The sequence below is a fragment of the Trichosurus vulpecula genome, chromosome 6 (genome assembly GCF_011100635.1).
Source record: "Trichosurus vulpecula isolate mTriVul1 chromosome 6, mTriVul1.pri, whole genome shotgun sequence".
Taxonomy (NCBI): Eukaryota; Metazoa; Chordata; class Mammalia; order Diprotodontia; family Phalangeridae; genus Trichosurus; species Trichosurus vulpecula.
The window spans coordinates 255439940-255454468 of NC_050578.1; the positions used below are offsets into that span (position 1 = coordinate 255439940).

The 14529-nt window shown below is 43.4% G+C and overlaps 1 protein-coding gene across 2 annotated transcripts in view; it reads left to right on the plus strand.

Annotated features, from left to right (window-relative positions):
- The window catches only part of EXT2 (exostosin glycosyltransferase 2), a 189372-nt gene that overhangs the window by 37897 nt on the left and 136946 nt on the right, over positions 1 to 14529 (plus strand). For both annotated transcript variants that reach the window (XM_036764388.1, XM_036764387.1), the window contains exon 7: positions 3757 to 3850. In XM_036764388.1, the coding sequence (XP_036620283.1) occupies positions 3757 to 3850 (94 nt within the window). The remainder of the gene's footprint in view (positions 1 to 3756; positions 3851 to 14529) is intronic.

Below are 14529 nucleotides of genomic sequence, written 5' to 3' on the forward strand. Positions count from 1 at the left end.
ACCCTCCCCTCTTTCACCTCACTCCCACCCCCCATCCCCTTTCCCCTTACTTTCTTGTAGGGCAGGATAGATTTCTATGCCCCATTCCCTATATATCCTGTTTCCCAGCTGCATGTAAAAAACAACTTTTTATTTATTTTTTTAAGCATCTGTTTTTAAAACTTTGAGTTCCAAATTCCCTCCCCTCATCCCTTCCCACCCACCCTCCCTAGGAAGGCAAGCAATTCAACATAGATCACACATGTATCATTATGTAAAACACTTCCACAATGCTCATGTTGTGCAAGGCTAACTATATTTCCTTCCATCCTATCCTGTCCCCCTTTATTCAATTTTCTCCCTTGACACTGTCCCTTTTCAAAGGTGTTTGCTTTTGATTACCTCCTCCCCCATCTGCCCTCCCTTCTGTCATCCCTTCTTTTTTTTTTATCCCCTTCCCCTTACTTTCCTGTGGAGTAAGATACCCATTTGAGTGTGTATGTTATTCCCTCCTTAAGTTGGATCTGATGAGAGTATGATTCACTCATTCCCCCTCATCTGTGCCCTCTTCCCTTCCAACAGAACTGCCTTTTCTTGCCACTTTTATGTGAGATGATTTACCCCATTCTCTCTCTCCCTTTCTCCTTGTCTCAATATATTCCTCCCTCACCCCTTAATTTTATTTCATTTTTTGAGATATCCTCCCTTCATATTCAACTCATCCTGTGCCCTCTGTCTATATTCCCTTCAATTCGCCTAATACTGAGAAAGGCCTCATGAATTACACACACATCTTTCCATGTAGGAATGTAAACATAACAGTTCAACTTTAGTAAGTCCCTTATGAATTCTCTTTCTTGTTTACCTTTTCATGCTTCTCTTGATTCTTGTGTTTGAAAGTCAGATTTTCTATTCAGCTCTGGTCTTGTCATTGGGAAAGCTTGAAAGTCCTCTTTTTTATTGAAAATCCATATTTTGCCTTGGAGCATTATACTCAGTTTTGCTCAGTAGGTGATTCTTGGTTTTAATCCTAGCTGCTTTGACCTCCGGAATAACATATTCCAAGCTCATCAGTCCCTTAATGTAGAAGCTGCTAGATCTTGTGTTATCCTGACTGTGTTTCCACAATATTCAAATTGTTTCTTTCTGGCTGCTTGTAGTATTTTCTTCTTGACCTGGAAACTTTGGAATTTCGCAACAATATTCCTAGGAGTTTTCTTTTTGGGATCTTTTTCAAGAGGTGATCAATGGCTTCTTTCAATTTCTATTTTACCCTCTGGCTCTAGAATATCAGGACAGTTTTCCTTGATAATTTCTTGAAAGATGATGTGTAGGCACTTTTTTTGATCATAGCTTTCAGGTATTGGATTTTTTAAATTATCTCTCCTGAATCTATTCTCCGGGTCAGTGGTTTTTCCAATGAGATATCTCACATTGTCTTCCTTTTTTTCATTCCTTTGGTTCTGTTTTATAATATCTTGGTTTCTTATAAAGTCACTAGCTTCCACTTGCTCCAATCTAATTTTTAAGGTGGTATTTTCTTCAGTGGTCTTTTGGACCTCCTTTTCCATTTGGCTAATTCTGCCTTTCAAGGCATTCTTCTCCTCATTGGCTTTTTGCAGCTCTTTTGCCATTTGAGTTAGTCTTTTTTTTAAGGTGTTATTTTCTACAGTATTTTTTTGGGTCTCCTTTAGCAAGTCATTGACTTGTTTTTCATGGTTTTCTTGCATCATTCTCATTTCTCTTCCCAATTCTTCCTCCACTTCTCTTACTTGCTTTTCCAAATCCTTTTTGAGCTCTTCCATGGCCTGAGCCCAATTTATATTTTTCTTGGAGGCTTTTGATGTAGGCTCTTTGACTTTGTTGACTTCTTCTGGCTGTATGTTTTGATCTTCTTTGTTACCAAAGAAAGATTCCAAAGTCTGAGTCTGAATCTGAGACCTTTTTTGCTGCCTGTTCATGTTCCCAGCCAACTACTTGACCCTTGAGCTTTTTGTCAGTGTATGACTGCTTGTAGAAAGTACTTTGTTCGAAGCTTTAGGGTCCAAGCACTGCTGTTTTCAGAGCTATCTCTACTCCACTGTCATCCCAGGCTCTGTCCCAGCAGTGCTCCTCCTCCCCCAAGAACCACCAACCAGGACCACAATACAGATCCAAGCAGGGCACAGCAAGAGAATCTGCCTTTGTGCCCACAAAGCGCTCCTTGCACTCCTGCTCTGATCCGTTGCTAGATTCCTCCCACTGTGTGAGCCAGGGACTTGGGAAGCAGGTGACTCTGGAGCTCTGGAAGCAGCCTTAGGAGCTTCCTGCTGCTGCCACTGCCACCGATGTACCACCTCCTCCACCCCCAGAGCTGGTGGCCGGACTGCTCTGAACTCGATCCCGCGATTTCCCCCTAACTTGCTCTTTGGGGTTTGTGGGTTGGGAAGTCTGATAACTGCCACAGCTCACTGTTTCATGGCCCCAAGGCCTGTTCCGGCTGGCTGATTATGGGTCTGGTCTGTGCTGGCGTGGCCCACACTGGGCTGCCCTCTGCTCTCAGCAGCGTGGGATAGACCCTTCCTGGTGACCATCTAGGCTCTCCTGGGCTGGAGACCTGTTTCCCTCTGCTATTCTGTGGGTTCTGCAGCTCTAGAATTTGTTCAGAGCCATTTTTTACAGGTGTTTGGAGGGATTTGGGGGACAGCTTAAGCAAGCTGCCATCTTGGCTCTGGCCCCCCATCACCACGCAAGTTTTCATCATGTGATAATTCTGTGGAAGACTTGGGAAGGGTAAAGAGTAATGGTTGATGAAGCTTAGTTGGCACTCTGTATTCTCTGCCTAGTCCTGCCTTGAATGCCTAGTTAATTTCTTCTTCACCACCTTTCTGAATGACTGTTTCTAGACCTGGGTCATTTTAGGAGTCAATATAAGAGAGTTTCTTGGGGTGGCATAAATGGTCTATTTTAACCATGGCTGTTGGTCATGGGCTCGACTTTTTATATCATCATCTCTGTGATAGAGAGGGTGATAATCACTCTGGACTCTGCCTTGCCCAGAGAACATCTGGAAAAATATATTTTGGCTCTAGGGTCTTCCTTTAGGAAAGACATTAGTGAACTAGACTGTTCAGGGGAGGGTGATCTGGATGGTGAGGAAACTGTAAGACGTGCTGTACAAGGATAAGGCCTAGGAACTGGGGATGTTTGGCCTAGAGAAGAGGTGATTTATGGGCAGATGTGATCAGTGTCTTCATGTGTATAAGGAGCTGTTATGAAAGAGGGATTAGACTTATTTAACTTGACTCCTGAGGCAGAACCAATAGTGGTAGAAGTTGGAGGGGCAGATTTTAGCTTGAGAAAATAAAAAAGCTTTAAAGAATGAGATCTGTCCCCAAATGGAATAAGTTGCCCTGGGAGGCAATCTGTTCCCAGTTCCTGAAGGTCATCAGACAGCCTGGCTGACCATTTGTCAGGATCATTACAGAAGGATGGACCAGACTAGATACTCTCTGAAGGCCCTTTTGTTCTTTGTGATGTCCTTAGCATCATGGCCCAAGGCAGGTCAGTGAAGTTTGTCACCTTGGTCCTTGTGCTGTCTGCCCTTTCTCCCTCCTCTTCCTAGGTACTGCCTTCCAAAAGAACGTGTCCTCGTAATCCTTTGAGTAAGTTAGATGTACCTCCAGGCCTCAGCTTGTTCCCTGAGGCAGCTAGCAGTGCTAGTTAGAATGGTGGAATTGACTTATTCCAGTCTTGGTTTTCCCCTCTCACCCCTTCCATGATCTCTTTTACCTTCAGGGCATCTGTGGTTATACCTGAGGAGAAAATGCGAGAGATGTACAGTGTGCTGCGGAGCATCCCCCAGAGGCAGATTGAGGAAATGCAAAGACAGGTAAGGACTGGGTCCAGTAGAGAGTGTGGGCTCCCTCCTGGAGCCTCCTCCTGTGGGGTACAATGGGAGGTTTCAACTGCTCTCCACCTCTTCTTTAGAAGAGCATCCTCCTTGTCAGCGAGATAGATTTCCTCTTCTACACTCTGAAACTGGAGAAGCAGGTATGGGTGAGGTGCAGGTGCGTCTCAAAGGTCTCTCCATGTATGTAGCAGGGACATGGGGTCATCAGATCATAGAGTAGGGAGAGGTCTTAGAGGTCCTCTGCTCCAGCCCTCTCACTTCACAGAGAAAGGAACTGAAGGTCAGTAAGAGCTTTAGATGAGAGCATTTAGTATGCTCCTGACAAGTACAGCCCAGCCTGCCGTATGGGGCTGGAGCTGCCTCTGCATGTGGTCACAGCCCATGGCAGTGCCAGGGAGGAGGAGGAGCCAGGGGAAAGGACAGGGGAATGTCAGATAGCTGAGAATATTGAGCTGTACAGCACATAGTGTCTGTGAAAGCTGGCATGGGCTGATCCAGGAGGCAAAGGTAGTGTTGATGACAATGCCGTCCCTCTGTGGAATGGGCCTGCTGCCCCAGCAAGGGAGGATCCCCTCATGGGAGTCCTTCAAGCAGAGGCATGCCATAGTTGGGGATTTTCTTCTAGGATGTGTTGGAGGGTTCATCCAACCCCAGAATTCTGTAATATTAGTCTAGAAACAGTTTAAAAAATAAACTTAAAAATAGCATCTACAGATAAGTAGTTAACTGCTATTGTCTCAAATGATTAGTAACAAGGAAAAAACTCTTATCTGTCTACAAAGCCCTTTACAACAGTTATAAAATGGGTCATGTAACTTTTCTAATTTGGGCCTCAAAACATGAAGAATATCCCTGTTCAGTGGAGGAGAAGAATGAAGCTCAGAGTCAGGTAACTTGACCAAGGTCACAGACTTCTTTCTAAGTGGCAGAGCCACGAGTTTAACCCAAATCAGGGGTGTCAAACCAAACCTGGTTAAAATGGAATGGGGAAACGCGTAATAAAATACAACATACAACATCATAGATAATGTCCATTTGTGGTTTTCTAAGTTAAGATGCCCCCACAGGGATGCGTTTCTGTTTGAGGCCTGGATTGTCTCCAGGCTGAGTGGTGGCTGAGCAGAGTTTAGGTGCCGGCTAGACGTTGTTCTCTTCAGCTCCCAATTCAGTTGTTGTTTTTCGGTCATTTCTGTCATGCTCGACTCTTTGTGACCCCATTTAGGGCTGTCTTGGCAAAGATACTGGAACGGATTGCCGTTTCCTTCTCCAGCTCATTAGACGGATGGGGGGACTGAGGCGAACAGGATTTAGCAACTTGCCCAGTCACATGGCTAGTGTCTGAGGCCAGATTTGAGTTTAGGAAGATGAGCCTTCTTGACTCCAGGCCCAGCACGCTACCCACTGTGCCACCAGGCTGCAGAGTTGAATATAAATAATCTTCTATCCTTTTTGGTTGTGAAACATGAGGGTATTTCTTCTTTGTCCCTTTGTACCGAAGAAGAATCATTCCTAATTTTCCCGTCCGTGGTTTTGGAGACCAGGAACAATCTATCAGTTGTAGGGTTTTCCACGTCTAGTTATTCTCTTCCTTATTCTAAGATTGGGAGAAACATGACTGAAGACTGAGTAGAGAGCGCCATTCCCTGAATTTCCTTGTCATTTTTCCTTCCTATAAGGATGATCGTGCCGATAATAGAGCGCACTTCGATCATTCTTTAAGGTTACCACATGCCTTGCAAATACCATCTCATTCATTCCTCCCACTGTCCTTTTGTTATCCCCATTTTATAGATGAAGAATTGGAGGCCAAGAGGTTATGTGACTTGCCCAGGGACACACAGCTAATAACATTGGAGGGAGGATTTGAACTCAGGTCGAACTTCTTTTCTAAGACTGGTCTGATTTGATCTTGATGTGTTCTAAGCCAGTGCCTTCTTTCTGTTAATAATTTCTTATTCGTTCTGTATATAGGTTGCTTTGTATATATTTATTTGCTTGTTTTCTCCCCCAGTATATTGTAAATTCTTTGAGGGCAGGGACTCTTTTTTCATTTATTTCTACAGTGCTTAGCACAGTAGAAATACATAGTAGGCACTTAACAAATGTCTATTGGTTGATTTACTGGTGGCTTTCATAATAACAGTTCAGACTTATAGAGAGGACTTTAAGGTTTGCAAGATACTTTACATACCTTTGGTCCTCACTGTACCCTGTGAGGTAATTTCTATTATAATTGCCATTCCAGATAGGGAAACTGAGGCAGAGTCTAAGTGACTTGCCCAGAGTTATACGACTATAAGTGATTGGGGCAGGATTAGGGCTCAAGTCTCCCCAGTTTCAAGCCCCTCCTCTTCCCATATTGACGTGCTACTTGAAGCTGGCTCCTAGAGAATCTGAGGGTAAGCATAAGCCAGTGTCACGTAGCTTAATGAACTCTGTCTAGGGAATTCAAAGTGAGATCTCTTTAAACCTGCACAATGATCTCTGGGGCTCCATCCTCAGTCCCACATTGGAGAGCCTAATGGATATTTCATTGGGAAATAGAGGCTGGGTAAAGAAAGGGGAGTCTCTAGAAAAACTTTCCTCCTAGGGACTCCACTGTTAGCACAGGGTGAGTAGGTGGCCACCAGGGGTCTCCATTTCCTCAGTCTCTAGACTCTATTTGGTCTGGGTCTGTGTAGAGATTCCCCAGCCAGCTTCTCAGGGCCACTTTAGTACCTCTCCCATCTTTGGAGCAATTCCCCAGAGTCCCATTCTGGTACCTGTGGGGGGAAGAAGCAGTGTTCACTGAAGGATGGCAATCTTAGCCTTGATTGTAGAGGCCTAGTGATCATAGCACCTAACTGGAACAGACCTTCACAGTGTTCTAGAGACAGCTTTTCATTTTACATCTGAGGAAACGATTCCAGAGAAGTGAGTGAAGTGAGCAACCTGAGGATGGTGGGTAGAAACAGAACCAGGCCTTGGGTCAGGTCTGTAACAGGCAGAGGCTGCCCCCTGACGTGCCTGTAAACTGGGGCAAACAGATCACAACCGCAGATCTTGCCTTGGGGACTTGGATGACAGTCAGAAGAGTATGCATGTCACTTGTAGCTGAGACAAGGAATGACACTTATTTAGCCAGAGTAGCAGAAAAAGGGCCTACAAGAAATATAACTGTGGTTGCAGAAGACCTGGAGTTCACATGGAGAATTCCATTTCTAGGGCTGATAACTACTTTTCTAGGCAACTGCTACTCCTCATCATCTTGGCTGTCACCAAGCTGGACTGTGTGGGGTCTAGCAGAAGGGTTAAAAATAAGATGATTTTAATAATAGAATAAAACATAAGGTACTTCAAATAATCTTAGCATACCAACCTTAGTTATCCCCCCAATGTGTCATCAACCTGCATCACTCAAATACTGAAATGGACCTGTGATCTCAATGATTTGAATGTTCTCTTCAGTGATACAGAGCGCATGGGCCCCTATCCCTGCCTATTCTTTGTGACTCTTGTCCATGCCTGCTATAAATTCACTGCATCAGTAGATGTTTATCTGGCATCATGAGGATGCCAGTCATCTCTTGCACTTGCCATTTTGCCAGCCTGTCTTCTCTTCCTAGCAGACATTTCCCTGATACATCACTTATTCCCCTTCAGAATTCCTGTTCTTTGCAGCCTGCTCACATCCACCCTATGCCTTTCTGTTGCCCACTTTGTGGTGATCGTTTTTAATTCTTTGAGATTATTTCATCCCATCTCGTTGCCATACAGCAACATGTTGGTCCTAAAAAGATCTGGCCTTTGTTTCTGGGAGAATCTTGGGGTCCTTAAAAGAGCAAATTATACCAGTTATCAACATGTAATTTTTGAGACTCTACTATACACTTGACACTGGGCATTATGGGGGAGTACACAGGAAGTATAAGGCAGAGTGCTTGCCCATAAGGAACCAACATGGAATCTCAGATGCCATTTAGTCCAGTCCATCCCTGACCCAGAATACCATCCACGGCGCTGTTGACAGGTTGTCCTCCAGCCTGTACTTGGACATCTCTGGTGACGGAGGAGCCTTCTGCTTTCAGAGGTCTATGTCTTGCTTATAGATAGCTCTAATTGTTAGGAAGTCTTTCCTCATGTCAAGCCCAAATCTGCTGCTCTTCAACTTTCACCTCAGAATTAGAGTTCGATCAGTTCCTTGTTCTTTCTTTTGGAGCCAGGCAAACAAACCTAGTCCCTTTTCCTCTGACAGCTCCTCAGATACCTGAAGATAGCAATTAGGCCCTTCCTAATGCTTGTCTTTGGGCTAAACTGCCCCAGTTCCTTGAGTTGACCTTTGTATAGCATATTTTCCAGTCCCTTCATCATCTTGTCCTTCCTTTTCTGAACATGCCTTAACTTGTCAGTGCCCTTCCTAGAATGTAGTGTTCAGAACTGGACATTACATGACAGATTACATCTGACCAGGGCAGGGGATGGCAGAACTATCACATCTCTATGCCTTTCTTAATGCATCCTAAAATCATTACGGTTTTTGACTGCCAGGTCACACTGTTGACCTATATTGCATTTGCAATCCACTAAGTCCTATGTGTTTTGTCCCCACAGGATCTAGCCAATATTTGCTCATCTTCTATTTTTTGAAATTGATTATTTGAAACCCTATGTAGAACTTTACGTTTATTCAATTTTATCTTAATATAATTAGCCCATTGTTCTAAACTAGGGATCGGCAGACCACAGCCTGAGGGCTAAATCCAATCCAACAGCCTATTTTTGCTTGGCTAAAGAGCTAATAATGGTTTTTACATTTTTAAAGAAAGTTTTATTTTGGCAAGGCATCGCAAAAATGGGTGACTTGCCAGTAGTAGTTTGCTAGACCCCTGTTCTATTTTGTCAAGATCTTTTTGGATCCTGACTGTTATCCATCCATTAACTTTTCCTCCTAGCTTTGAGAAATGTGTCATCTGTGCCTTTAAACCAGAATCACAGAATTTCTAAGTTGGAAGGGACTTCACTGGCCATCTAGTTTAAGCCATACTCAAAAAAAGAAATCCTACAACACATCCATTAAGGGGCCTTTGTTTGAAGACCTCCAGTGAGAGCGGAGCTCTGTACTTCTGGAGGCATCCATTGCATTTTTGAGTGGTTAAGTTAGTTAAGTGGTTTTCAGAAAGGTGCCACCAGTCTCAGCTAGAAGTCCTATAGAATTATACAAATTATGTAGAATTTTTGCTTGTCTACATGAGTCTCCCAACCCTCTTGCAGCATGCTAAGAATTCCCTCAGAAAAGAATAATATTATTTGGGGAGCAAAGAAAGTTTGAGACCCATTGTTCTAGTTGTTAGGAAGTTTTTCCTTTAATCAAGGCCAAGTTCACAACATTTTGCAACTTTACCATTGCTTCTAGGTCTGTCTTTTGGGTCAACCAGAAAAAAAATTTAATCCTTCTTCCATGGGATGGCCACCCAATTACTTGGGCGCAGCTAGTTTTTCCCCCTTGAGTCTATTTCAGGATGAACATCTCCAGTCCCTTCCACCGATTCTCATAGAGTGGCCTCAAGGCTTTTAACCGTCTAAGTTCCTCTCCTTTGGAAACTCTTCAGTTTATTGGTGTCATTCCTCCACTGTGGCATATAGAACTAAACTCAAGCTCCAGGTGAGTTATGACCAGGGCACAGGAGAGGAAGACTCTGACGTGCCTCCTTCTTCCTGAAAACTGTATCTTTTCACAGAGTGTGCCGTTACCTTGGTGGTACATCCTGCTGTGGCATGCTGTTGGCTCATCAGGCTTGTAATCCACTAGGCCTTTTGTGAGTGGCTCTTTTTTTTCACACAAACTGCTGTCTAATTATGCTTCCCCATCTTGGACTTGTGAAGTTGCTTTTTTGGATCTCAAATGTAAGACCTTACATTTACCCTTTTAAATTTCAACTTAATAGATTTAGCTCAGTGTTCTAGCCTAGAAGGACCTTTGTAGAGTATGGCTGTATTTTCCAGTACATTAGCTATCCTTCTGAGTTTTGTTTCATCTGCATATTTGATGAAGATGTTTTTATGCTTGTTTCCTTCTCCCTTTCCCTTTATATCAAGTCATTATCGATACAGTGCCAAGCACTAATCCCTGCAGTATTCCACTGAACACCTCCTTCCAAATTGATGAAGAACCATTAATATCTCCATAAGCCCAGCCATTCAGTCAGCTCTGAATCTGTCTAAGGGTTTTGTCACATAGCTCTCATCTCTCTATCTTTTCTACAAGAGGAACAGGGGACATTTTATCAAATGCTTTGGTAAAATGTGGGAATACTACATAGCATTTCCCTGATATAGTTTAATAACTTTAACTTTCACATACCAGTGATTATGAACCCCTCTAGGTCATCGTTCAAGCCCCATTCTCCACCTGCCAGCTCCCAGTTCCTTATTCCCATCCACCTCAACCCTCCCACCCCAAAGTTTCAACCAAATACTACTCTGCCCTTCCACTGTGCCCTGCACAATGCCTGTTCCGTAGATAACAAATTTCCCTTCATCCTGAATGTATTCCATTCCCACTCCTTCCATCTTACTAAAACCTGGCTCCCGCTGAGGACGCAGCCTCCCTGGTCACCCCTTCCAGTATTGGCTGTGCCTTTATTCATTCTTCTTGGCTCACCAGTCAGGTGGGGGAGTTGGGATACTCTTTGCTTCCCATCGCCACTTCCAGGTTCTCTCCCTACCTTTATCATTCAGTAAACTCTCCTCCTTTTGAGGTCCATGCCATTCATATCTACCACCCAACCAAAATTCTAGTAGCTGTTGTCTGCAGACCTCCAGGTCATTCCCCTTCCTTCCTCAATGAATTTGGTACATGGCTCATGATTTTTCTCTCCTCCCTTATTCCTGTCCTTATACTAGGGGCTTCAATATACACATTGACTGTACTGCAAAAACCCTGACAACTTGGTTCCTCAACTTATTCATTTCCCATGAGCTATTCCTCCACCCCTCCCTCAGCCACACACAAAGATGATTATACCTTTGATCTTGCCATCACCCACAAATGAACAATCTCCATGTTCAAGAATTCCAAAATCCCCACATTTTCCCATAATCTGTTGGTTTTCCACTTCTCTGTCTGTCTTCCCTTACAAAACTGTACTCTTCATCCTCACCATGATCTCCAATCTCTTGACCCATCAGTTCTGTCCCAGAGCAGCTCCCTTACACTAGCCACTCTCTCCTTTTCTCTCCATGGCCCCTTGCTGAACCAATCCAAGTTTACACTGTCCTCTTTTGACTCTTTAGTCCCCTCCTCATATTGTCCATTACACCCAACCAAGCTTCAGCTTTTCATTCCACCCACCGTTCATTGCCTTCCCTCCTTTACACATGCTGTTGAACAAAGGTGGAGGAAATCATTCAACCGTTTTGACTGGGTCCACTACAGATTTCTGTTACATAACCTCAACTGGGCCCTTACTGCTTCCCAGTAATCCTGTTTCACCTCCCTCATCAGCTCACTCTCCCACTCTCCACAGCTGTTCTCCAAAACTTTTTATCCTTCCTTGAACCTCCTATGGCTCTCCTTTCCTACTGTCTCAGCAGAGAGCCTTGCCTCATATCTTACAGGAAAAATTGAAGCCATTCACCACGAATTTCTTTGTCTTCCCTCTCCTCATCTTACTTCACTCAGTTGTCTTCTGCCACTTTCTAACCCCTGTCTCATATGATCCATCCTGTCTTCTCCAACAGATTTCCTTCTTTGCCATTCCTGTTCTTTCACTTATTTTTAGTCTCTCCTTTTCCCCGGCTCATTTCCTACTGCCTACAAACATGCCCATGTCTCGCCCATCCTGACAAAAACTCACTTGATCCTTCCATCCCTGCTAACTATGTCCTAGCCCTTTGTGGCTAAACTCCTTCAAAGGGAAATCTATAATAGGTACCTCCTCTTTCTTTCCTTTTACTTTCTTCTTAATCCCCTACAATCCAACTTCCAACCTCATCATTCCACTGAAACTGTTCTATCCAAAATTACCAATGATCTCTTAGTTGCCAGATCCAAAGACCTTTTCTTAATCCTCATTCTCCTCGCCCTCTCTGCAGCCTGTGACACTGGTGATCCTGCTCTTCTCCTGATACTCTCTTCTCTCTAGATTTTCAGTATACCACTCTCTCCTTGTTCTTCTCTTATCTGACTGCTCTTTCTTTATTTCCTTTGCATGATCCTCTTCTAGATCATGCCCTCTAACCATAGATATCCCACAGGATTCTGTCCTGGGCTCTTCTTTTCTTCTCTCTCTATACTACTTGACTTGGTGATCTCATCATCTCCCATGGATTTAATTAATTTTAATTTCTATGCTGACAGTTCTTACAGCTACCTATCCTGCTGTAACAATAATATTGCTAGTGGCTACTGTGGCTGTGTAAGACCAACAACAACAACAACAACACACAGGAAGGCTGCCAACACAGGTTCTTCGATCTACTTTTCTAAGGAAAGCAACTTTAAGGGGTTAACAATCTCAGTTTAATCAAACACATATATCATTCACTTAGTTCTGGGGGAAAAGATCAGCCAACTGAACTTCAGGGCACATACAAACAGAAATTACAAACATCAACAGACAGACCTTGTCTGATTCCAATCACAATTCATAGTTACCAGAGAGCACCGACGTCTGGGTTACAAAGCCGGGGGGCGGGGCAGGTTCAATGGCTTGCCAAGAATCTCGTCACCCACATTCTTTCAATGAGTGTACCCCCCAAAGTGAAATGCTAACCTTCCAGTACATATATGGTGTTTAGGGCCCTGAGGGCTTGAAGCTTACCATTTAGGGTATGAGAAATCACTAACACCAGAATATAGGAAAGCACCACATCATATACAAATCAATGACTCTTGATGGTCTTGGTGCTGAGAAACACTCCAAGACAAAAAAGATACCACTTTACCTACCACATTCAAAGGCCAGACTCATTAAAGGCACTTAAGAGAAGAACAGCAAAAAATCATTCCCTGATTAACATTACTCCTGCTCACTCCTAACTTTTTTGCTGACCTCCACACCTCCACTGGATGTACATTAGACATCTTAAAGTCAGCATGTCCAACACTGAACTCTTTATCGTTCCCCTTAAACCCTTTCCACCTCCTAACTTTCCTGTTCCTGTAGAGGACATTACTATCTATCTCCTCTGTCCCTCAGACTCACAACCTAGGAGTCATCCTCAAAGTTGTTTGGTGAGTTTTCTGAATATCTACATTGGCCTTTCCCATGTCATCAAAATTGTTTCCATTTGTCTTCAGAATTTCATTCTAGAGAGATTCCCATCTCTTGTTGGCTCATTCCCCTGTAGAATTTTGATTTATGGAATCCTACTGAGCTATCCTATGAACTCTTTATAGTGTATTCTCCTCAAAAGCCAGGCTGCATGTCAAACTATGCCTGGCTTTCCTCTGTACTATCATCAACTCTAGGAGGAAGTAGTTACTTCCCCCCAAGATTTCAACAGCTCTTCTTCCAATTATATAGATTCTCTCTATGTTTAGTTTAGATATACCCAGAAAGTTTTTTTCCTCCCTCAGCTTTTTTAGTTTAAAGCTTTTTTAAAATTAAATTTCCAAGACACTAGACAAATATCTTCTTACCAACCTGTCCTCGTTGCATTCCATCCTTGACTAGGCACCTGGCATTTTTCTGTTTTAAGATGAGGTCCAGAAATCCAAATCCTTTTGTCAGATCCCATCTTCTTAACCATTTGTTTGTTCTTTAATTCACCATATTCCAATTATGGAATAAAAAGTTGAATACCACAGACCCCAGGACAGATTTGCTTACACACACACACCAAACAATCAGAGACCAAGAGAGCAAAGAGTCAAGAACTAATTGTACAGTGAAGTACATATTTTACCTGTGTGAAAGCCACATTACCCCTCAGTGCCTCTGGCAGTTTTCAAAGATGTAACATACAAAGCAGTTGCCTCTCAGTGTGGTAGAATGGGTTCCCACATAGGATATGCCTTGCATTGGTGAGTCAGTGGGGATGCACAGAGACAGCTGTGATATACACACACCTGAAAACTTGCATAGCAAAGATAGTAAGTACAGAAGGAATTAGAAAATGAAAGGATTGCAAGGAAAACTTGTGGCGTCTTGGCATGGTGAATGCAGCATTAGGGACTTTGATGCTGATTAGCCTTGGACTTTGGTTTCTTCAGCCATAAAGTGAGAGAGTTGGCCTAGATGACCTCTGACCTTCCATCTAGCTCCAAAATTTATGATTTTTTTTCATTATAAAGATAGGTCAGCAAAGCAGAGGGAGAAACTATCATTTGCCTCCCTTACACTGATGGGCAGATGGAGAAACAGATTCGGTTGGATATAATCCTTCAATCAAATGGATTCTTGTGTTCCCCAGACTTACCTCTAGTCTTAGTCACAAAGAAAGTCAAACTAGACCCAGGAAGACACTGCCTCTCTAGACCACATAGTAAGAAGTGTTTGTGTGGATAGGGAGGAAGGTGTAAATGGATCCCTAATTTATCTGCCTAGTAAAGTTTCCAAACATACTTTTATTGGTCAGTGGCTCCAACAGCAGAGACCTCTGACCTCAGCCACAATAGGAGGTGGAAGTCAGCAGCCTGCCTTGCCTTTGAACTCTTCTTTGTGCTCCCATGACTA